The sequence below is a fragment of the Magnolia sinica genome, chromosome 18 (assembly GCF_029962835.1).
Source record: "Magnolia sinica isolate HGM2019 chromosome 18, MsV1, whole genome shotgun sequence".
Lineage (NCBI taxonomy): Eukaryota > Viridiplantae > Streptophyta > Magnoliopsida > Magnoliales > Magnoliaceae > Magnolia > Magnolia sinica.
Window position 1 is genome coordinate 266845 of NC_080590.1, and position 24001 is coordinate 290845.

The following is a 24001-nucleotide window of genomic DNA, read 5'->3' on the forward strand; positions in this document are numbered from 1 at the left end:
CTATATGCCTGAATGGATACTGTTTGAAGTTTCTCTCAAGCTGTATTCTGATGCAAAATAGTTCTAGTGGCTACTTTTCGCTGATTACATCTGAATGTTGTAACACCCTTTTTGCAATTGTTAATGGTTAATGTCTTGCCGCAACAATGCTTGTAGTCTTATTGGCTCCATAAGTTGAAGAGTTTCAGTCATTTAACATTATTTCCTTACACATCACAGTCTACTTGTGGTCATCCAGGTTTGCGATTTTGGTCTGTCCCGTTTAAAAGAGAACACTTTTCTTTCTTCTAAGTCATTGGCTGGGACTGTGAGTTTCTCTACAAAAGTCATCCACTATTTTTCTGTTCTTCATTTGGTTGATACGTCCCTAAAATATTTTTCCCTTGATTTTGACCTTACGTTGTTTTCATTAGCCCGAGTGGATGGCACCAGAAGTTCTTCGTGATGAGCCATCAAATGAGAAGTCTGATGTGTACAGCTTTGGAGTGATCCTATGGGAGCTTTTGACGTTGCAACAACCTTGGACTAATTTAAATCCAGCACAAGTATGTACAATGATCTGCTTAATGAATCTCTAATCTAAATAATAGAGTTGCATTCCATATTTCTCAGGAAATGCTCATTGATTATCATTCGAATGAACAAATATACGGAAGTGTATTGGAATTGAGGACCTCCTTTTGTGTCAGTTGCATAAGGCTGATTTATAGTTGTTCTGTTTTACAACATTATGGTTTATAAATAGAAGATAAAAGGGGGAAATACATAAACTAATCAGATCTGGTGGTGCTCATCTGTTAATGTGTTAAATGACAAATGTTGGAGAACAACAGACTGTAATTTATTTCTAGTCATGAACCTGTGCATGTCTTTGAGCTGTTCACTTGGGAAAATATGGAGATTCTAATGTCCAGCCAAAGCTTTTATCTGATCGTGGAGATAGGACTTCAGTGTGTGTGATGCTCTTGGAAGACATGGCTAGATGCAATATTGATGGCATAGGGGTTGTTTCCACAGTAGGTAGGTGAGGAACATGAATCCAATTGTTCACCACAAACATCAATGTTTGACTGACATGTCCTGATACCTAGCTGCAAGTCTGTCACAATGGACCTTGTTAGTTTTTGTAATGAAGGAATAGTTCACTTGAAGAATTTTGGTTTGGAGGTGCCCTACATTGCTGCCTCTTGATATTTGTTTACACCCTCTAAACGTGCAGTAGAGCTCTTGTGTACTGTCCCCAGGACTCGACTGAACCTAGACAAACCTCACAAAGTCTTTATCTGGTCTAAGTACACCAGAATGATGTCTGTCACAAAGAATTCATGGAAAGGAACTCTTAGAATGAGTAGAGAAGATTTTCTGTGTGCACCAAATGTGTTATGGTCTAGAGTAAATGTGGTCCTTAGCTAACTCTTGGTGAAAGGTCACATGCATTGAACAATTATGGCACAGTCATGGATGGTTTTCATAGGGTGAATACATCCACGCATATTTTGTGGTGGATAGATGTGCGTTTCTATGAAAGATAAACGTAAGCTACTTTATGGTGGCTGCATGTATGACACCCATTAATTTGAGTACATTCCAACATGATAAATGTATGACAACCAAGGTATTTTGTATCGGTAATGGTGGCCGTAATGGTCACCACCATTACCGATATGGGTATCGGCCGTAACGGCCGATACGGGGGCGTAAGGACTGTTATGACCCCTGTAACGGTTGAAAATTTTCTTTTGCCTGAAAAATTCTGAAAAAATATCCAGAAATTCCATAACAATGTAAATATTTCAAATATGTTTTTTTTTTTTTTGGTTTTGAACATGTTTATGATGGGTGTAACGGTCCACTATTTGGTGAGAGTGTTGTATCGGGCTGTCTAGTGAATTTGTGAACATGATTAATATGTATCTAATGCGTACATATCACAATCAAGTATTAGAACTAGAAAAAAGGTATAAATACTATTTTTTCAATCTTTTAAAAAGAAGGCCCTCAGAGTTTCTATACTCTTAAATCACTTCAATCTATGGTTTTAATCTTAAAAATTACAGTAAGAGTGGTCAAAATCTGCTATTAAAGGATTTAGAAGAGATTTTGAAATGAGAAAGTGAAAAAAGAGGGAAGAAAAATGAATTTAAATAAGGAAAAAAGTTGTCGTTTTTTGACCGTTGCAAGGGTAACGTTTGTTTTGCTCAGTAACGGCCTTTACAGCCACCATAACGGCTGAAACGGTCCCTAAAAGCCAACTGCCCCGTTTCACCCCCGTATCGCGTAATGGTCATGGCCGTAACCTATATGTATCGGCTTTTACGGGCGTATCGTAACGGATACGGAACACCTTGATGACAATATTAATTAGAACACGAGATACATTAATGGTATTGCACTATAAATTTGAAACACATTTAACTTACCTTTTAGTAGTATTTTTGCTTATTTTGTTTCCCATAGACGCCATCTCGTATCATTTTTTGGCCAGACGGATATGCCCGTTGATACCGATATTCAGAACCATGATGGCGAATGATACATCAATGTTGGTAGGGTATCTACCTGTTTTTGTCATGAGTAGACTTTGAGTGTACAACATGAATGGACGAACAAATGGAAGGAGGCGACTGGATAGTGTCTTCTTCAATAAAAATAAGCATAAGTACTGATGGTAAAGCTTCCAAGTCAAGAAATCCACTATCATTTGAAAAGAATGGAGTAGACTAATAGATAACACCTCTACCACCCGTAACCGTTTTGCATTCTAGAATACCCAGGAAAAATACATTTAATTGCTCTAGGATTTAAATTATCATGACATGACTTCTACTAATGAACAAAGCATACACACTCAAAAAACTTTTTTTTTTTGTTGGGGGGGGGGGACCCATTAAGATAGTATATGACATTCTCTTGATCAGATAGCATGCTGTTAAAACCACATTACTCCAAAAGCTTTTTGGAACATTCATATGGATTAACAAGACGTGTCACCTCAAGCAAATAACAGTTTTTCAGTTATGTGGCACTGTTTTGTAGTAGAGTAAATAAAGCGAAGTTATTCTTTAAAATTCATAAACAAAAATAACAAAATACTTACTACTGTGACGAAATAGAGACTCGAATAGGTCTTCAAACATCTGAATAAACTAAAGCAAATGGAACTAAACTATGCTTTTCCATATGTGGTAGAAAAGTGATTCCATGATGCTTATGAACCCAATTATTGCAACTGCTACTCCAGGATGGGTGACTAAGATGATAATGCCACTGGTAAGGAGAGATGTTCTATGTTGCTACTCCAATTACTTCATTATCAATATGGTAAAGCCCACCGTGTTCATGTCCTCCATAATCTTCTTCTTTGTCTTTAGATCTTGGAAAACACAATGGATGATAGAAAATCATAGAGTAGTTAAGTAATTTTTTTAATTCACTAAGAGAAATAAGGTTTAAAGGAAATTTAAGTACATAGAGAACAAATGCCAATGACATAAAGGAACTTCGATGAACAGTACCTATTCCACACATTTTGGAATGGGTACCATTTACCAAAGTTATTGACGAACTCGACGAGGATCCTTTAGGGTTAATATGGTAAGAGGCCCCATTTACCACACATTTTATATCTCAATAGAGGAAAATGCACTGGTCTCACATGTTAATATGGTAAGAGGCCCCAGAGTCAATGACCCATGGAATGGAGGACTGGACTCATACCTGAGTTCAAAATGTGGCTGTACTGTAGAAGTAGCAGCAGTAAAAATAGGTTGATTCTTCAATAACTTGGAATACTCATTTTTTGTAAGCATGACTATGTTACATATGTACTTAGTTGTAGTATTGTAGGAGCAAAACTAGCAGAACAAGGCCGCTGCTCTCTCCAAAATAAGATGCCTGATTTACTTAAGTTGGCTTCCCATGGAGATCCCAGCCTTTCTTAACAATGTAATTCGTAAGCCAACTGATGCAGGACAAATAACCACTTGCTCCAAAAGCTCGAACTGAGAGAGCATGGCAAATCAATCCATTTATCTCTAGAGGTGTACACGAGTCGAGCCGAGCCGAGCTTGTGCCAAGCTCGACTCGGCTCGACCACTAGCTGACCGCAGCTCGAACTTGGCTCAGCTTGGTCCTCGAGCCTGACTGGTCAGCTCGGTTCGATTTGGTCAGCAACTCGGGCCAGTTCGAGCCGAGTTCGCCTGTGCAGCATTTTCACAAACACATGAACTACACATTCAAATTCTCACTGTATGTAAAACAACAACAACAATTTTACAGGTATTTCATCAAACACCTTGTAGGCAACGACAAAATCAAGAAAAAAAGGGTATTTCTTTCATATACATACCTTCCTTGCACCAGTCGCCACTTCATTGAGTCATTTCATCAAACACTTGGTGAGCAACATCAATGTCAAAGTAACCGAGTCACTGAATTGGTTCGATCTGAGTTGAGTCGAGCTTGAACTTGGTTCGAAATTTTTTTGAGCTAAAAAAATCAGCTCGACTCGGCTTGAACTCAGTTTCGAATTAAGTCGAATCGAGCTTTTTCAAGTCGAGCTAACCAAGCTAACTCGGTTCGTGTACAACCCTATTTATCTTATAGCCTAGGCCCCACATCGCATGGGTTATGAGTCTTATGACCTTGGCTGAACCCCCCTCATGGGTCCCACTTCACATGGGTTATGCTTCACACTAGCTACCCGTTTCACATAGATGGAGCCTGCCTCACACAAGCCACACCTGCCTTACATGGGCCGCCCACCCCGAGTGCGCCCCTGCATCCCAAAGGCAACCCCACTCAAGCCCGATGTGAAAATGCCCCTGCGTTAATCATCCCCAGTGAGGAGTCTCAAACACGAGACCTCCCGCTCTGATACCACTTTGATGGAGGACAATTAACCACTTGCTCTAAAAGCTCGAACTGATAGAGCATGGTGAATCGATCTATTTATCTCATAGCCTAGGCCTCACATCGCATGGGTTAGGACCTCGGCCGAATCCCCCTCGTGGGCCCCACTTCACGTGGGTTCCACTTCACACGAGCCACCCGCTTCGTAGGGATGGGGCCCACCTCACACAAGCCACCTGCCTCACACGGGCCACCCACCCCGAGTGTGCCCCTGCATCCCACAGGCAACCCCACTCGAGCCTGGTGTAAAAATACATTTGCATTACCAACGAGTATGCTTTCTAGGTCCATGATCTCCTCCCACATTATCATGACCACTTTGATTACCTTTGTTGCCACCTTGATTACCTTGGCCACCACGACCACTACCTTTGCCTCATCCAATCCAACAAATGATGCCAGAGCAGAATTATCACCGACTCCACCTGCAAAGCCAAGAGATACATGTTGAAGGCGAGCATAATCTTCCTTTAAAGATGGAACATCCTTGCCACCCAAGATCTGTGCACACACTGGCTCATATTTTGGTTTCAAGGCATGTATGAATTTAGCCACACGGAAACCCTCACATTGCTGACGTTGTTTTTCAGATCACTAGTAAGTGGCTGATATATATTCAGCTCCTATATTCCTTTGAGTTTTGGATAATATTCATTAAGAAACTTATCTCCTTATTGGAATGCAAAAATCTCTTCAAACAAGTAAAATGTACGACAATTGTTTTTATCGGATGAATACATGCATTCTTTGTAGTATCAAGAAACATTGCATCCCCACTGATAGATATTTCCCATACTGCTCCACAACCACTTCATAATCTGAGCATTTTCTAGGATCCACTGATCACACGTGCTATCACTTTTATCTGTTTGTTTTTTTTTTTTTTTTTCCTTTTGATAGTGGTAATAGCAAATCTTTTATTAAAAAAAAAAACACGCCAAAAGGAAAGAAAGACTACAAGACAAACAAAAAGGACCCCAAAAATAGCTGGTTTTTATATGGTCAAATATTTTAATTTGCCTTTGGCTCTAGAAAACACTTGAATTGATTTAGACCCCACTGGAGATAATCTGCTCTATTTAGTTTTATACAGGTTTTTGAACCCCTAGAAAATTGGATGGATTTAGGAATCCAAATCTTTGATCACCTTTCATCGCTATTAGAAGAAGAAACTAAGAGAATATCACAGTGCTTACACAAATGAGGGCTGACTCTTCCGAATATAAAAACTCTCCAATTGCATGCTCCGCATGATGTACACACTACACTTGAGAAACAATTAGCTCACACGTTCCAACCAAACATGAGAGGAGTGATGATCACGGACACAACATTCACCCTCTCTCACGCAGACCATTACAAAAGCCCGGCAAACCAAAAAAGAAGAAACCCTAGGTTTCTTACAGAACTTTCAGCACAGGGGAGATATGAAGAGCAACGAGGAAAAGAAAAGGAAAATTTTGTGAGATAGAAGACGGAAGGGACGAAAGTGGAGTACATCAAAATGAACTACTTTCTGATACCCATGTAGAATTATGTTGTAGTGAAAAGTAACAGAAAAGAGAGAAAAGGACATTGAGAAAGAGAATGGAAAGAGTGAACTAGAGCTATATGCCCCTACTCTTTTATATTAGTTTAGAAAAGCAAAAATTCCAAAACTACCCCTCACAATATGGCATTTTAATACTAAGTGTACCTAATTGACTAAATAAAGTGGACTAATCCCAAGACTAGGTGGGCTGTACCACTGTATGGCCCTTTATTTCGCTCATCCAGGTGGGCTGTACAGTTGTACATAGTCATTAATAATAAGATTAGAGACATGGCTTTGAGGATGGATATTCTTTTGTCATCCTCTTAAGAGATTCAAAGAAAATTACCAAACAGCTTGCCAACCTTGCTAAGTAGCAGGGTTGGAGAGTTTCCTTGCATATTTGAAATTAAAACTCCATTGCCTCTATCTTGATACATATTTATATGCTTAAACATTTATGGTAGCTCTCTATGTCTATCTTGGTTGTCTATATCGATCGAGAGAGAGGGAAGGAGGGATGTGACAATTTTCAATAACATTTTTCAGTCAGCTTCAATTTTCATTCCCAGATGTGAAAAAAGAAGAGTGGAAATCTCAGTGGACACCATCAGAAGGAAACCCTGACAATTTGTTCCCATTTTCCAATTAGTGCCGTTCTCTGTTCACCAAGGTGAAATATCAATGCACAATTCTGAAGTTTCATCAAGGATTAAGGTGTGTTGGGGGCCTTTTTTGTTGTTCAGGTTACTGATTAATAGTGACTTGGCTAATCTAGTAGATGCATGCAGGGGTTCCAGTCCTTGCCCGAGTGGTAGACTCTGAGGAGTTTCAACATGAGGTCTTGGGTTCGAAACCCGTAGGTGGTGAAATCCCACTACGGCGTGCGTGTGTAAAAATAATAATAAAAAAATTAAAAAAAAGACGCATGCAGAAGGGTTCTAGGCAGAGAATATAGTTGATTGATCGCATTTGTGCTAGATTGGTGGCTGTGGGTGTTATTCCATAGCCATCACCAATTGTAAGCCTTGAGCATGTGTGCATGCCTAGAGATCCCTTTTCTATCCTTTGCTCTTCATAACTCACGAACTTTGCTTCTTCACATGGTTTATAGTCCAGCTTGCTCTCTATTGATTATGTATGATGGCTTGTTAGTTTTCAGATGATTTTATCCCTTACTTGCAGGTGGTGGCTGCTGTAGGCTTTAAGTGTAGAAGGCTCGAAATTCCAAGCGATGTGAATCCACAAGTCGCTGCTTTAATTGAGTCTTGCTGGATTAAGTAAGTTTGATAAATCCTATTTTATTTTATTTTTGCATCTTGTATCTTTCTTTCTTATGTCTTCTTACAATGAAAAACTTCAAAAATGCAGTGAGCCCTGGAAACGACCATCTTTTGCCACTATTATGGAGTCCTTGAAGCCACTGGTCAAACCCCCAACACCTCAACCAGGTCGTGCGGAAATTTCACGGCTTACCTGATTGGTGGAACACCTGCAAGAGCATTTGTTCACATCTGGCATTCTTTTGTTAATCTGACGGCTAAGATGGGCCTGCATCGCTCGCATCAGCTGAGGTCCTTTCTTCTAACCCATGACTACTAGTTCCAAGACTGATGTCATTAAACCATGATTACATCTTCAATTTATTAGATTGAAAAATGAACAATTATAGGAGGCCGTTGTTCATTGGTTCAGAGTTCGGTCCATTGGTCTGTTGGACCCTGCCATGGACGCCATGCCCCAAAAATGCTCTTTGACACGCTATGCCGGTAATACTAACCTTTCAATTAGCAGACTGCAAATAGACTGTTAGGAAGAGAAATAGGCAAAATTGGTCCACATTCTACTGAGAAAAGGCCCAAGATGGCTAGTATATTTCAATCTGGAAGATTTTTGGGCATGGTCCACACATGGTTGGTCTCATCAGGTCAACAGTCTAGATAGTTGAACCTTGGAGCCACGGCAAATGAAAAACCAGTATACTGTCCATATCCCGGGTCAAGGATCATATGATTTATTGTATTATTATTAAGGATATTATAATGCCTCCTGAGAAATTATGATGTTCAAAGCACTGACTCGACTCACTAGTTGGTCTTTCAATACCGTGTCTATGTTGGCCACTTACTGAATCAGGATCTGGAAAAATGCAACTAAACCAAGATTGCTCTGCTGGATGCTGAGTCAATTACCTAGTTATTTTTTGCATTCGAGTAAACATGTGTATTTAGATTTGTGGACTTGATTTTTTTTTTTTTTTTATTATTATTATTTTTTTTTATAGCCTTATGGTTGCACCTAGAGAACTGATCACCTACAACCGCTTGTAGGTTAACTGTAGGTGCAAACCATTATGACTGGCGTTTTCTGCTTGAAAAACCAATATTTTACCAGCAAATGTGGAAGAAAATCAGAAGATAAAAGAGCGGATCATACTATGCTACCAGTTGTAGGTGACCAGTTCTCAGCTATTTTTTTCCATTGCCTGTTTAGCATCCTGTGAATTGCACCATGATTTGATTTGCACCCATTAGGTAATGGATGTGATAAATGGGTCATGATAGAATGAGAAATGCAATGGCTACTCCCAAAGTAGGCTACCTACTCAAGACTCGAGTCATAACCCTCAACTGACCTTTGTGCCAATGTAGCTTGGGTGTGAGTTTATGATCTGTTCATCAGATGGCCTAGTGTATCTGCTGTGGCTCCAAATCAAGCAGACTGCTCTGCCGCATTGCCTGGAAGAATAGGCAGTTGATCGACAGTCTGTTTGAAGTACATGTGCTGTCCACCTGATGATCAAACCATCTTGGATTTTGGCAGATGATGTATACAAAATGGGCCTCGCATGATGAATGCCTGGATCTCGCACACATGACTAGTGTTAGCATGATTTGAGATATCAATTTCACAAGTAGCTCCACTGGGGCTCCAAAACATGGAGCTGCAATTTTCACTGTGGTCTGTTCTCTCTTCAGTAGAATGGGCTGCTCATTTCTTCCGTTTGTTGCATCAGATTAGTAAGATCTGACCCTCACCTGGCATCTTTGTGATTGATGGCAGGGCTGTTGCCACATATTCTCACTCTCGCTGCCGTTAAGATGACAGAGGTTTAACAGAGCCGAGAAGCCACTGTTGGATCTCACAAGTAATAACTGTCCGTGTTCTATACCCCTTCCCGATCAAGGAAATGTGTATGTTTTTTTGATTGCTTGAGTTTGTATGTAATTCCGTGTAATTAACCAAAACAAATCTGTAGAAAAATGAGTGAAGTTGCTGCTAGTGCATGGTCCCGGAAGTGCACCAGTTGGTCGATGGAACTATGCAATGTTACAGATAAATTCCCACCCCATCTCTACAATTGTTTTGACCATCACTGGTGTTTAGTGATCTTCAAGAGATATTGATGGTTATATGCATTCAGTTGTTTCCCTTGCCTTAATCCTTATAAAAAAAAAAAAAAAAAACTGTTTCCCTTGCTTTGGTTTTGGATTTAGATTACCTCCGCATTGCATCCATTGTCTAGGGAAAGGATACGGATCCTTTGATCCTGTTTGGATGACCCCTACCAGGCAGGGTGGGCGGGATGCTTTTCTGCCTGAATTAACTTTGGATGCACATTGGATGTCGATTTGGGGTGGAGAAAGTGGAAAAATGGCGCGATGCTGTTGTGCTGAACTCACAGCAGAATGAATGATTATCCATTCTGCCTATGGTCTGAGGTACATCAAAACGCACCCTGATGTGCACATCACCTTAATATGTAATTTTGATAACAGCTTACATCTCTCTGAGCTGGCTGTTTCCAAGAAAATATTGGATCAAACAGCGCTGGGGCCTCACCTTGTTAGGATGAGGTTTGCTATCCCTACCTGACGACTTGTTATAGGTCATGTTGGAGCTCTCCTTAACCGCTGTCTTTTGGGCCATCGATTGAAGTTTAGGATCTCGAATTGAGGCAGCAACTCTAGGTCATGCATTTGGTCAAATCAATGGTTTGGACCACTGACATGAACCCACTCACAGAAGTCTGATCACACGGAAATGATGTCCACTTTTTATCAGCATGCCATGTGACTTCCGTTCATTCAATGGCCCTCATGGTGCATATAACATGTACCAAAATCTAGAGCGTGGGGAACATGTGGCAAATGAATGGAAATTACTAATTGACCAGGCATTCAAGCTATATGTGCTTTTCACAATCACTGGTGGTAGGATCTTCAACACGCTCGTGTAGCAGAAATGAGCAGGGTTCCATCATGTTGTCGCGGCTGACTACCCAAACAGTGCGGCCCTGCAAACTTGGCACTGCTCTTTATATTTTTATCTGATTGATCCAAGCATCTCATCCAGACTCCCCAGTGCTGTTGTTTACAAGTTTCAACCATTGCTCCCTTCTTATCATTGCTAACCCACTAACACCCCCACTTCTTGGTCTTCCTTATCACACACACTGGCGTCACACAAGTATTCATCACTTATCTGGGCCATTCATCATCAGGTGGTATATCCTGTAAACGGATGCGGATTAGGTACCACCCCCCAGGTTGGGGCTCTGAGGGGCCACCGTGATGTATGGCTTTTATCTACGCCGTCCATCCGTTTTTCCATATCATTTTACGTTATTAGCCCAAAAAATAAGGAAGATCCAAGGCTCAAGTGGACCAAACAGTGGGGATTAAATTCCTACTGTTGAAAATTTGTTGGGGACCTTCCTAGGGCCTAACCTGTTCATAAGGTCATATAGACCTGAATGAAGGGAAAACACAAATATCAGCTTGATCCAAAACTGGTGGTGCTCAAGAATTTTTCTACGGTAGGAATTTAATCCCCACTGTGTGGTCTACTTGAGCCTTGGATCTTCCTTATTTTCGGGCTAATAACCTAAAATGATATGAAAAAAATGGATGGATGGTGTGGATAAAAGCCATGATATGGAAAAATGGATGGATGGTGTGGATGAAAGCCATACATCACAGTGACCCCTCGATCCCCAGACTGTCCCAAGCTCAGAACAGGTGGGGTAGTACCTAATCAGCGTCCCCGTTAACACACACTGGTCCAAAAGCAGGCCATACATGTGGTACAGAAATGGAAGGTTACGTACTATCCTCACTGCACGCAGAGGCTGCCTAAGAGAAGCTTCAATCTCAATCCAGAAGAAGTTAGGGAGTAAATATCCTTCGTTTTTTTTTTTTCTTTTTTTTCTTGAAAGTATGGGAGTGTCTTCTCACCTCTTTATATCTACGAAAATCTTATATAAATGAATGAGCCAATATATAAAATAAGTAATGCAAGACAACTAACCACTTGCTCTAAAAGCTTGAACTGAAAGCATAATAAATCAATCCCTTTATCTCATATCCCAAGCCCCACATCCCATTGGTTAGGTCCTCGGCCGAAAGCATCCCACAGGCCACTCCACTCGAGCCCGGTCTGAAAATGCTCCTGCATTAATAAGCTTCTGAAATCTAAACTTAAATTTCTTGGTTTGGTTGTAATAATACCCTACCCCCTAATTGAAGGAAATGAAATGATCCATTATGCATGCTCCAAAGGTATGAACCAGGGCATTTATGACTCATGATTCTCGAACCTGTACTTTGACGGACAACGACTCTGTTTCTCTGCACAACTGATCTCACAGATTCTGAAATAAATAAAGTTGCAATACAAAAAGGGAAGGAATGGAAGGGACAAATTTCCTTTTTCTTGCAAAAGGGAGAGAGGCCTTGAATCTCTATACTTCTCTGCAGCACAAAATCCTGGATTTCTACGATGCTTATGAAAGCAAATACTGCTTTAAACTCTTCGTCCTCTTTTTATTCTTCAGCTTTCTGAAAGCGCAGGATTCGATCTGCCGAATTCTCTCTCTGCTCACACCCATCAGCTCCCCGATTTCTTGTAACGTCTTCATCCTTCCATCCTCCAATCCAAACCTCCATCTAATTACCTGTTTCTCCCTTGGATTAAGGCTGTCCAACACCTTGTCCAGATCTTTCTTCATGAATTGCTTTATCAGCACATCTTCTGATGTTTCTGCATCAGGATCTGCTATCACTTCCTAAAAATGGCAACACAAATCATCAGATAAAATATATGGCTTGCAGGCACATACACCTCACAAAGATATAGTATGGGAGAAAAGTGCAGACCGAAGGTTTTAGATTCTGGTTGATCCCAATCTTCTGATCCAAAGACCTTGGAGCTTTGGGGGTTAGTAGCACCGCGGTAAGCCTCTTCATAGACAACCCAGTTGCCTCCGCAACTTCTTCATTATCGGGATGTCTTCCATTCTCACTGTACAACTGCTTTCTAGCCTCCCTTACTCGATAGGTTGCCTCAACCATGTGAAACTGTTTAGGCCCAGCATATATTGAGATAGCAGTTAAAATAGCAGTTTTAAGGCAACGCAGCACAAAACACAGTATCAGTATTGCAACTCAAAATATTCCTCAGGTTACCGGTTTGGATCACCATACCGTGGGCCCCACTTGCACATATAGGAGCAGTGGGACATTCACATTTTGATGGAGCAGGACCGTATAACTTTTTCTGATATGCAAGCAGAGTGGCACCGGTTATCTTCTCCAATTACTTGTTTAAAAAGTTTCCTGTCTTTTAAAGAAGAGAGATGGGAGCTAAAAAGATGGGTGCCACTGCATCTCCACATTCAATGCTTACATGTTTGAGATGTTATGGACCATATGCCAGCTGGCTGTCACGTGACATGAAATATCTTCTCAGTCATTCAATGGTTACACATTAGCCCATTGAATTTGGAAAATTCTCTCCTTTCTTCCCATTTCTTTTCCTTTGTTTTGCTCCAATTTTCTTTAGCTGTCCATTTGCATGCACTGACATGGTGGCTGAGATTGCTTTTCTGTGATTTTGGGACTCCAATTAATCAACTAAGTGGGCCAATGGATCAATGGTCCCAATCATCGTAGATATTATCCAAATGTTCAAAGGAGATGCTAGAGATGGATAGGGTCATGTGGTGGGTGGTGTATTTTTTTTAGATAGTCAAACATTGATCAACTAAACAGCCACATAATTTTGATGGCAAAACCCTTTCTTCAAAGATGGGAGTGGGAGGTTTGGATCCCTAACATATCACTTTTGTGTAAATTATATTTATTCAAAAAAAAAAAAAAACTGAGCCAATCCACCGAGTCGATGCAGAACTCAGGCAAGCTTCAGTATTAATCATTGAGCCTCGATTCATATATGAAATCAGTACATTTTAATTCCAATCCAAGTCAACCTGACCGATTCCTGAGTCAACCCCAAGAGTTCTTAGACAATGGAAGTGACCCAAATTTTGAGACTTCAACGGCATCCAGTTTGTGTGCATCTTTTCAAGAAAGACATCCTAGTGCTGGTGGTGGAAACTGGGGAGAATATATAATTTATTTGGATGAATACTTACTGGTAATCGGATTGTCCTGGATTGATCAGAAAGAGACTTTCTAACTGCTTGTTTAATCCACCAGTGTGCGTAGGTTGAGAACTTGAAACCCTTTGATGCATCAAATTTTTCAGAACCCCTTACCAGGCCTCGACATCCTTCCTGTAAACCAGAACCAATATCAAAAAGGCTGATGCTGATTGTAATACTGATTGGACTAAAGCACAGGCAACCATATTCATTAACAGTACACGGGGGAACCTGAACTAGATCTTGGAGGTTCATCCCAGCCCCCTGATAATTTTTTGCAATAGAAATAACAAGCCGTATGTTACTTTTGATCATTTTGTCTTTGCAACGGATGCCATAATTTAAGCGCTTCCTTAGGGTCTTTTGATCAATTCCAGCTGCCGCCGCCCATTGAGCAAAGGTGGGTTGGCCTCCATATCTTTCTGCAAGCTCCTCCTGGAGTTTTTCCAGCTTTAATAGGTCCTGCATTGTATTTGTAACAGAAAAGATACCATATATCAGACTGGAAGCACAATTAGCCTTGTTTAACTATTGCATGCTTTTTCTTTGGTAAAATATAGAGGAAAATCCAAAACATTCATTTGAAGTTCTCAGGAGATGATTAAAATATAGAGCTCTTGAAATGAGCCAAATATGAATTAGAAATTGATCAAAACAACAAATTACACAATCTGTACCTAATGGCTCCTACTGACTGAGGTCTTGCAAGCAGTGTCAGACCTTGACACCCCCACCACAAAAAAATTAAAATTAATTTTTTTTTTAAAAAAAAAAAGAAAGAAAGAAAGAAAAAGGATCGACCCCAAAACTTAAAACAATAGGAAGCAGATTATATCTCATGGAAAGGTATTCCCCAAAGACTAATTTTCTAATTTTAGGAGAGTACTTTTACTTTAACAGCTTCAAATTACAATGGGGCAGGACCACACTGATCAATCCAGATATAGAACCAAAAGTTGCTGCCAAGGATGACTCTTTTTTTTCGTTTTCTCTACCAGGCTAGCAGTTCTATTTTATCAATCTCTGGTTACAACTTAGACCGGAAATTTTTTCTAGTGGCAAAAATACAGCCGTAGAGGTCATTCCCCAGAAGAATAGGCATTTTGTCAGAACTTCCTGGCCCTCGAGAACAATATAGTGGAGTTAAGAAATCCATTGAATCTGCAGTACCACTTCAAAATTAGAACTAGCGATTTGCCTAACTTTGCAAAGCACCTTCAAAATTCTCAAAAGTTTGAATACCCCAAAGTTCCCTAAGATGTTGTGCAGAAGTCAGAACCGAGAGTGGGAACCTGGAGATCCTACTGTTGCTCGAGTACAGACTCTGTTTCTGTGCACTGTGTTTCCTTCACGTCATTGAGGCCTATCAACACTGTTTTGGCACTGTGGAGTCACAGAGAAAAGGGATGTTGTGGTGTGCCTCCCCAATCATTCGTGTGGTTGGTGAAGTTTAGGACTCCGATCATCTCATCATTTTGAAGTCCATCCACATGCTCTGAAATACAGATTGAGGTGATGTCCTAGATGCCTCCCCATTCATGGTTCAAGTGAGTGTCAAGTAGAGCTCTGATAGTTGGCACCTATCACCAGTTCAATAATGGTGGCCAGTGATGGACCTTGGATCTCAGTTACAAAAAATGGAACAAAGCTACGAAGTGGGGTAGAAACTTATCTTTCCTGACAAAGTTCACGTCGTTTTCGTACCAGAGGATACTGTCTCTGTTCATTGAAGGCTTTCGTGAAGATTGGAAGCATGGAGAATTCTGGTACCAATTCCGGAAGTATGGAAAATTTTATGAGGTGTTAACTCCCGTGTGCCGCCAGATAGGAATAGGTTGGGAGTTTGTTTTTGTTTGGTTGACAATGTTTCAATGGTGAAAGGGCTATAATAGTTTTAAAAGGTCATATTATGTTGAAAAAATCCTTCAGAACTAAATTTACAAGATATGGGCCGAATGTTATTGTCGGATTGAAGATATCGAAAACGATCCGCTCTAGATTTGTGATGAGGGAAGAGGAGGCTTGAATCTTCAATCCAGCTCTCTCCAGCAGTTGATCAAAATATTGAAACTTCCTTTCTGGACGTCCTTTGCAGTAAATTTCCTTTAAACTTAAGAATGGCTAGCACGAAATTGGGCCTGAATGAAAAGATTTGGGAGGAAAAATATCCCAGAATAGGTCTTTCTTTATATCTAGCTCAACTTCAGAAGCTAAGGCAGCTTTGACATCTGGGATAAGAAGTCCCTCTTGGAGATTCTGAATGAGGAGATGGAAGAAGGCTTGCATGGAACCTGGATCTCAATAGAAGGAATTCTGCTTCATGCAAGAGGGGAGGTTACTTTCTAGGAATAATGTGCCTTATTGGGTGAATGTTTTCTCTCTTTGTACAGCTTTGGCGCCTTCTCGACGCTTTTCTAATAAAATTGTTATTACCTTTCTTTAAAAAAAAAATGCATCTCGCCAGATGGAGGTGTCGCTACCTTTCTATAGGAGGAAGGTTAACTCTTATCAGAGCTGCCCTATCCAACCTCTCAGTCTACCTCATGTCGCTGTTCAGATGCCCCTCCTCTGTTCTGGCTAGGATTGACAAACTTAGAAGATGCTTTCTTTGGTGTGGGAAGGAAAACCAGAAGAAGCTCCATCTTCTGGACTGGAAACAGGTGTGTAAACATCATAAGGAAGGGGGTGCAAGTATTAAAAATCTGAGGGTTATGAACAGCGCCTTATTGGGCAAATGGACCTGGAGATTGGGGGTAGAAGTGAACACCCTTTGGAATAGGATCATTAAAGGTAAATACAGCTCCTCTCCGAGTGGCTGGTGGACCAACGACACTAGCAACTACAGAGCTTCTTTTGTTTGGAAAGGTATTCTTCGCTCCAAAAAGCCTACTCTTCAAAACATCAGTTTCTGTCTGGGAAATGGTTCCGCAATCAGATTCTGAGAGGACCCATGGGTGGAAGATAGCTCCTTGAGAAGCAGGTTTCCTAGTATCTTCGGTATCGCCTCTGATAAAGACAATATGGTTGCTAATCATTTTACTATTTCTCCTGCTGGTGTGGTGTGGAACGTTCCGTGTGTCAGAAATCTTCACGAGTGGGAGATCAATGACTACATTGACCTCATGGCTTGCCTATCCAAGCTGGTCCCAGAGTCTACAGTCTCAGATACCATCATCTGGAAAAAGGAAAAATCGGGTGTATTCTCTGTCAGATCCCAATACTCTTCTCATGACCCCTCCCCTGCGCTGCAATCTCAAGCCTCCCCACCCCCACCCCCCCCCCCCCCCAAGTTCATCTGCTTTGCCTGGATGGTGGCTAGAAACCGTATCTTAACTATTGACAACCTGCGGAAGAGAGGCATGCAGTTGGTCAATGTCTGCCTTTGCTGTATGAGGAATGAGGAATCAGTGGACCATCTTTTTGTCCACTGTCCTTTCATTTCCCAAATCTGGTGCGACTTCTTTTCTCGTTTCAATGTCACTGGTTGTCTCGCTAGTACTGCTCCCTTTATGTTAGCATATTGGCACGGATTTAATTTCAGTAATTCTACAACCCGTATCTGGAGGGTGGCTATTCTAGCCATTTGGTGGGCTATTTGGAAGGAGAGAAATGATCGCTATTTCAATGATGTTCACAGTTCGGCTCAGTTAGTGGGCTCTTTTGCTAAGTTTTTGCTGATCGAATGGGCTTCCTATGTTTTGGGTCTTAAGGACTTTAATTTTCTTTTTTTAGGTTTGTAGTTTCTTGGCTTGCTATCTTAGCAACCCCGCTCTGTAAGTTCTCTTTCACTTTAATGCATCCCCGTAGCTTTAAAAAAATAATAAATAAAATAAAATAAAATAAAATAAAATTGCATCTCTATCATTGGAGGAGATTGAAGAGGAAATTTATCTTAAAGCAAATATTAAAAATAAAAAATTAAAAAGAATTAAAAAAAAAAAAAAACTTTTTTAGGGTCTCAAATTCTCTCTTTGTCAAAATTTGGGAAGAGTTGACACAGATCTTGTCCCAGGAAAAAGATGGGGTGAGTGGCGGGGAGAAGCAAACCCTATAGCGATAGAGGCAGGCTTCCAGCAACATAATCACCAGAAAGGGGATACACATAGACGAAGAAGACAGAGGATGCATTGAGACTCAAAATAGTTTCTTACAATGGTTTATCGTATGGGGATTTTAGTAGTTCTTTCATCAGCTAATTGTATTGAAATTTCTTACAGTGGTTTTGTCTCCTAGTTAGTTTAGAAGATTATCTGATTATTGGCACAGGATTCAGTTTCTTGGTGTTTGTCTATGAAACCGGAGCAGCTTATCTGCAATCCCTTATCAAGTGGTTCCTCACACCACAATAAGCACCTACATTGCTTGGACTTCTTTGACCCTTTCCATCAAACGGATCCCCATTTTTGCAGATATTTTCACTGTATCGATTTATAACTATGCAGTCCCTCCCTCACTAATAATGAGATAATGGTGTCACAGTCATGTCCATCCATCCTTGTAAATTATTTTGTGTAAGCCAATCTTCATTCTACATACAGCTGCTCAGACTTAATTTCAAACCCCTAATCAAGAGGTTGTAAATCATGAAGAGTACAGTCACAGAGAGGTCATAACAGCTGCTCCGGTGCACATAATAGAAATTTTTTTTTTAAAAAAAAAAAAAACAAAACAAAACAAAACAAAACAAAACAAAACAAAAAAAATCAAAGAAGTCCCTTGCATGAATGTGCCAGCAAACTACTTACAGAAAATGCCTTAATGTGCAAACCAAGTTGCTAAATCATTTTCGACCTCAAACACCTAATGCCAGAATGACTTGCAACACATTCAAGTTCCCAAAATTCTGTTTCTTGAGTTCTAAATGATCTTAAAATCTCACCTGTATTCCTTCTGACAACTCGAGCTCTTCGGTAGCTGTGAGAAGCCTTGCAGTGCTTGTAGTCCCCCTCAAGTAGCGTAAGGGGTCAGAATAATCTATATCTTGTATGGAAGACCGCTTTTTCCGGGGAGTGGATCCAGACTTCACAGAGATAACAGTTGCAGCAGCCTTCTCTGCTGCCCTTTCTCTTCTAGCTCTTCTTTCAGTTTGACGCTCAGACCTCACAGCTATGCTCTCTGAGAGCTGCATCTGTAGGAGTTCAAGTTCATTATCTGTTGGATTAGATTTTTCAGTATCTTTAGTGGAAAGTTGGGCAACATTTTCTTCCTCTGGTTGAGTGTCAGCTGGGGTGGAATGGCCTGTTGTGACAACTCGTGCCAATTCTGTGAGTCTTGCCCTCTCAAGTCGCAGAATGTCAGCTTCAGATGGAAAATCCTCTGGCTTCTCAGACTTCAACGATGGGCTTGTTCCGGCAAACAGAGCTGCATCTTTGGCTACTTCAACTGCTGCTTTAGCAAGAGCAACTGCTTCAGCAGCAGCTGCTGCTATTACAGCCTCTTCACCAGTGATAAGTAACTCCGAAGCCAACGTGGCCTCAAAAGTAGACTGCATAAACATCAATGAACACAGAGATTATATAGCAAAGCTAAAGACTAACAAACTTACCCAATTACTGTGTACATTTCATTCCTTTTGCACAAAAACTAGAAAAAAAAAAAAAAAGAAAGAAAGAAAGAAAGAAAAGAAAAGAAAAGAAAAGAAAAAAAAAAGAAAAGAAGAAGCCACAGCTTTTGAGATAATCCACACAATTTTTAGCCCACAAAGTAAAATGAGCAGAAGCTACAAAGTTTTGCCATGTTGTTTTCAACACGAAGCATTTCTGGTCATATGAAAAAAGGAAAGAAAGAAAATGTAACAAGGAGGCTATTGTACCCCTACATAAATCAATTCTGACCTTTGCAGGAGGACCAATGGCTCCTAGATATGTCAAGGGTCTAACAGCTGCTGATGAAGTTGACTGATCTTCCAAAGAAGGGAGCCTCAGATTATCTACACCAATCACTGCTGTTGTTGATGATGACACACATTGCCGGAAACAAACAGGCTCTCTGGCTTTCACTGCACAATCAACCATCCAATCACTGGAATTGTTAATGAGCAAATATCAACCAAACCTGTCAATTGAAGGTTTATCTGACAGCCAACCCAATGAGTTATCTTTCAAAAAAAAAACTTGAAAGTAGCATCAGCAGGAATAAGTGAGTTACGGAAAGCATGATTGTCAATTATCAGGAATGGGCACCCATAATTTACAGAAGTCTGAACTGAAACCCGAAATATGGATTGCATCACAATTTAAACCAACTAGTAGATAGATCTGGGACTGACACAAAAAGCCCTCAAGTTCTAAGATACCATGATCCCAAAGTCATGATATGAAGCAGATCCACCTAATGAGGCACCTGAGGTACCTTCCAAACCCGAACTCCCTAGCCTTCCTATGGAAAACAGACAACAGTAGTAATGTAGGGGCATTTCACACCGGGCTCGAGTGGGGTAGCCTATGGCCCATGGGATGCGGGGACACACTTAGGGTGGGCGGCCCATGTGATTTGGGGCTTACGAGCTCACGAGGGGGGTTCGGCCAAGGTCCTAACCCATGAGATGTGGGGCCTGGGCTATGAGATAAAGAGATTAATTCGCCATACTCTAACAGTTCAAGCTTTTAGAGCAAATGGTTAATTATCCTGCATCAAATTGGTATCAGAGCAGGGGGTCTCGTGTTCGAGACTCCTCATCGGGGGTGATTAATGCAGGGGCATTTCACACCAGGCTCGAGTGGGGTACCCCGTGGGACGCGGGGACACACTCGGGGTGGGTGACCCATGTGATTTGGGGCCCACGAGGGAGGTCTCGTGTTCGAGACTCCTCGCCGGGGGTGATTAATGCAGGGGCATTTCACACCGGGCTCGAGTGGGGTAGCCCGTGGGATGTGGGGACACACTTGAGGTAGGCGGCCCATGTGATTTGGGGCCCACGAGCCCACGATGGGGGTTCAGCCGAGGTCCTAACCCATGAGATGTAGGGCCTAAGCTATGAGATAAATGGATTAATTCGTCATACTCTAATAGTTTGAGCTTTTAGAGCAAGTGGTTAATTGTACTGCATCAAATAGGGAGCGTTTGGTTGCACCAAAAATCGTGAAATTTCATAATTAATCAGTCTAATTTGGTGCAAAATATCATGAAATTTCATAGTATTTGGTGCAACCAAATGCACCCTAAAGCTACCAAATATATTATATTTCATAAGTACCATTTTTGCTAACAATAAACCACATAAACATGATCACACACAAAAAATTAATCCAGAGCCACAAACTTACCATCACAAGGTTACAATTCACATCATATATCAAAATTTTCATAAGTCGGATCTTTTCTCGGTTCTTAATAGAGATAACCATTAACTAGATCAAATTCTCAAACCACAAGCCATCCTAAGTTACTTAAGGTTGTGTTTGGATGCACGAGTGAATCGAATTGGGAAAATTTAGTTCGATAAAGAGGGAATGACAAAAATTAACGATGGTTCCTGGTATTCATAAAGGGGAAGTAACCTTTAAATTGCACTTAGGTTTCTTTCAAGTTGAGCTCAAAAGAAACATATTGCAAGATCCCACACCCAGATCCATAGCTCAACTGGCAGACTGAGTGGAGATACCTCGTTTCAACACTTGAGGTCTTGGTATCGATCCCTAGTGGGGGTGGCTAACTTAGAGTGTGTGTACTGACATGGGTGTGTGCTAACAAGCTAATCCCCCCCCCAAAAAAAAAAAAAAATAAATAAATAAATATAAATAAAAATATTGCAAGATCCCGGGCCCTAAAAAAGAATCTAAAGAAATTACAATTGATTTGTTCAATTTCATTGGACCAGGTATTGCAATGAATCCAACCGCATGTAGGAGTTAGGAAACAGTTCCGTACCCAAATACCTATGCTCGCCTCGTATTGACACTTACTAAACTTTCAAAAGAAGAAGTGAAAATTGTACTTGACATCTGGTGCCTTATATATATATATATATATATATATTGAGAATGCAAATTCCTATGACTTCTGCTGCCATTTTCATTGTGTGTAAATTGCACATCCTTGCTGTGCATGTCGAGAGAAGGATCCTTGCAATTGATAACCAGAACAATAGTCACTCAATGAATGCCCAGCTTAGCAAAACAAATCTACTGGAATAGTTATCAGGTAGATAGTGTTAAGAAACCACAGAGTCAGTGGAGCTGTGGAATTTCCAGAACAAGAAGAGAAAAATACCATCCACACACAAAATAATTCAGATAACTATGGAAAAAAGACAGAAAAATCACAGATTGGGACATTTATCATGCTGTAAAGTCATACATTTGTTTGGAACTTGTCTGCTAAAAGATGGTTCAACAAGAAAGTTTTGCCAATGGAAAACAATGGAGTGAGGGATGTCAGGAATGTAGCGTCCAATCACACTTACAATTACAGATATCTAGCATCTCAGGTGGGCAAGAACCCTAATATCGTTGAAAGAAAAGAAAAGAGTAATATAATTAAGAACATGATCACAGAACAATCCCTACTCGTAAACCATCGCAAAACTGAAATTCTGGTCAGTCATTTGACTCATCTCAAACAGAATGGAAAAACGTAATAAATTGGCAACGGATCTAAAAAGACCAGTGTCGAACTCCAATCAAATATGCCAGTCTAAGGGATAGGAAGGCAAAAATAAAAATAAAAACCTCGTCGGAGGCAGAGGAAGTGTTTGGATGGAGGAGTGAATATAATTGCAAAGAGTCAACTAAGTGTGATTGTTGTTATGAATGGTGAGGAAGAGGCCCTCAATTCAGAGCAAGTGGAGTTGGGGAGTTGGGATTTGAAGGCATCTGAATTTTATTTATTTATATATTTGAATTAATTGGCATTCAGTTAGCATAAGCAAGAGGAAAAGAAAAAGAAGAAGAAGAAGAAGAAGAAGAGAAAGGAGAAAAGAGGTTGCTTACGATGAAGGGGTGGTGCCCTGAAATGAAGGGTGGCAGTGTCAGACGGACACTTGAAGAATTGAGGGAGAAGGCATGCCATTTGCTACTTGTATCAAATGCAGGCGGACATGTCCTTTCTTCGAACCAGGATTCTGAGGATTCTGAGGATTGAGAGAGAGAGTGGGAGAGAGAAATGGATAAGACGGTTCGGTCTTACTTTCATAGCTGCGGCTGAGGAGGAAACACATCCGCGGCTCTACACTTAAAAGTACACTTATTTAGGTTGATGAATGATGGATAAGCCGCTTCCATCTTTTATCCTTTTTCTTTCTGTTTTTTTTTTTTTTTTTTTTCTCATTCAGCCACTCCCCGCACTCTCATCTATACATACGTATACATTCTCCTTCGTTACCTGCCACCCCCGACCGCTAGCTGCGGTCCACCTTGATGTCTGTGAGAAGAAATCTAACCTCTTCATCCGTTTTTTCCATCTCATTTCAGGTCATGAGCTCAAAAATGACGCATCTACAAAACTCAAGTGAGCCACACGACATGCAACCGTAGGGATTAAACACCCACCGTTGAAGCATTCACGGGGCTACGGAAGTATTGCATCGTGCTATTATTTGTATGTTTTCGGCTCATCCCAGTGAGAATGACCTTATGAAAAGGTTTGGATGGCATACAAACATCACGGTGGACCCGGGGAAGGTTTCAACGGCACGCATTCCTGTGGCCCACTTGAGTATTTCTCACATGAGCTGAAAAAACGGATGGATGGGGTGGATTTCTCACAAACATAAGCCCAGGCGATCCACAACCATCTTTGATCCCCCACCAACCGCTTATAAATTGCTTCAATGGCATACCGCTCATTCATATAACCCTACGTATCATACATATATCGTAGACCATAAGTTACGCTGTTGGTTGTCTTTCACTGCACAGTTTTAAAAATGACAAATATCCAATGTTCCACCCATCAATCAATCTGATTTTTGAGCTAGACCTAACAGACGGTTTCGATCCACTTGTACTTGCAAAAACAGTTATTGTATGCTTTCTTTCCAAGGTGCATAGGATTGTAGGTTTTATCAATCTGAAGTCTGATCTGAACCGTTGGTCTCGGCGCCCGTACTACCTTTGACTTAAAAGTGCAAAAAGTGATTCCATGATAGGGCCCACCAGATGGGTGGATGGTAACGA

At 40.8% G+C, this 24001-nt stretch overlaps 2 protein-coding genes across 6 annotated transcripts in view; one reads left to right on the forward strand and one right to left on the reverse strand.

Annotated features, from left to right (window-relative positions):
• The window catches only part of LOC131233306 (serine/threonine-protein kinase CTR1), a 43550-nt gene extending 33689 nt beyond the window's left edge, over positions 1-9861 (forward strand). The window contains exons 12-16 of one of the 4 annotated variants that reach the window (XR_009165163.1): positions 239-307; positions 414-545; positions 7628-7722; positions 7814-8016; positions 9506-9861. Coding sequence is in view for 2 of the 4 variants with exons in the window: in XM_058229964.1 (XP_058085947.1) it covers positions 239-307; positions 414-545; positions 7628-7722; positions 7814-7922 (405 nt within the window). In the remaining 2 variants the exon portion in view is untranslated. Of the gene's footprint in view, positions 1-219; positions 308-413; positions 546-7627; positions 7723-7813; positions 8647-8772; positions 9428-9505 lie in introns of those variants that run through there. The other 3 variants (XR_009165164.1, XM_058229964.1, XM_058229965.1) reach the window with 3 other exon arrangements.
• Positions 9862-11964: 2103 nt separating this feature from the next.
• On the reverse strand, positions 11965-23042 carry LOC131232740 (RNA polymerase sigma factor sigB). 2 transcript variants are annotated; one of them, XM_058229203.1, is made up of 7 exons: positions 22817-23042; positions 19721-19884; positions 18766-19371; positions 14118-14348; positions 13878-14018; positions 12601-12801; positions 11965-12509 (listed from the first exon to the last, which is right to left on the reverse strand). In XM_058229203.1, the coding sequence occupies exons 1-7, from the start codon at positions 22893-22895 to the stop codon at positions 12228-12230; spliced, it is 1704 nt and encodes a 567-aa protein (XP_058085186.1). In that variant the 5' UTR covers positions 22896-23042; the 3' UTR covers positions 11965-12227. The 2 variants fall into 2 exon arrangements, with proteins under 2 accessions (XP_058085186.1, XP_058085187.1); XM_058229204.1 differs by having other exon boundaries at positions 19721-19907; positions 22817-22954.
• Positions 23043-24001: the final 959 nt, after the last annotated feature.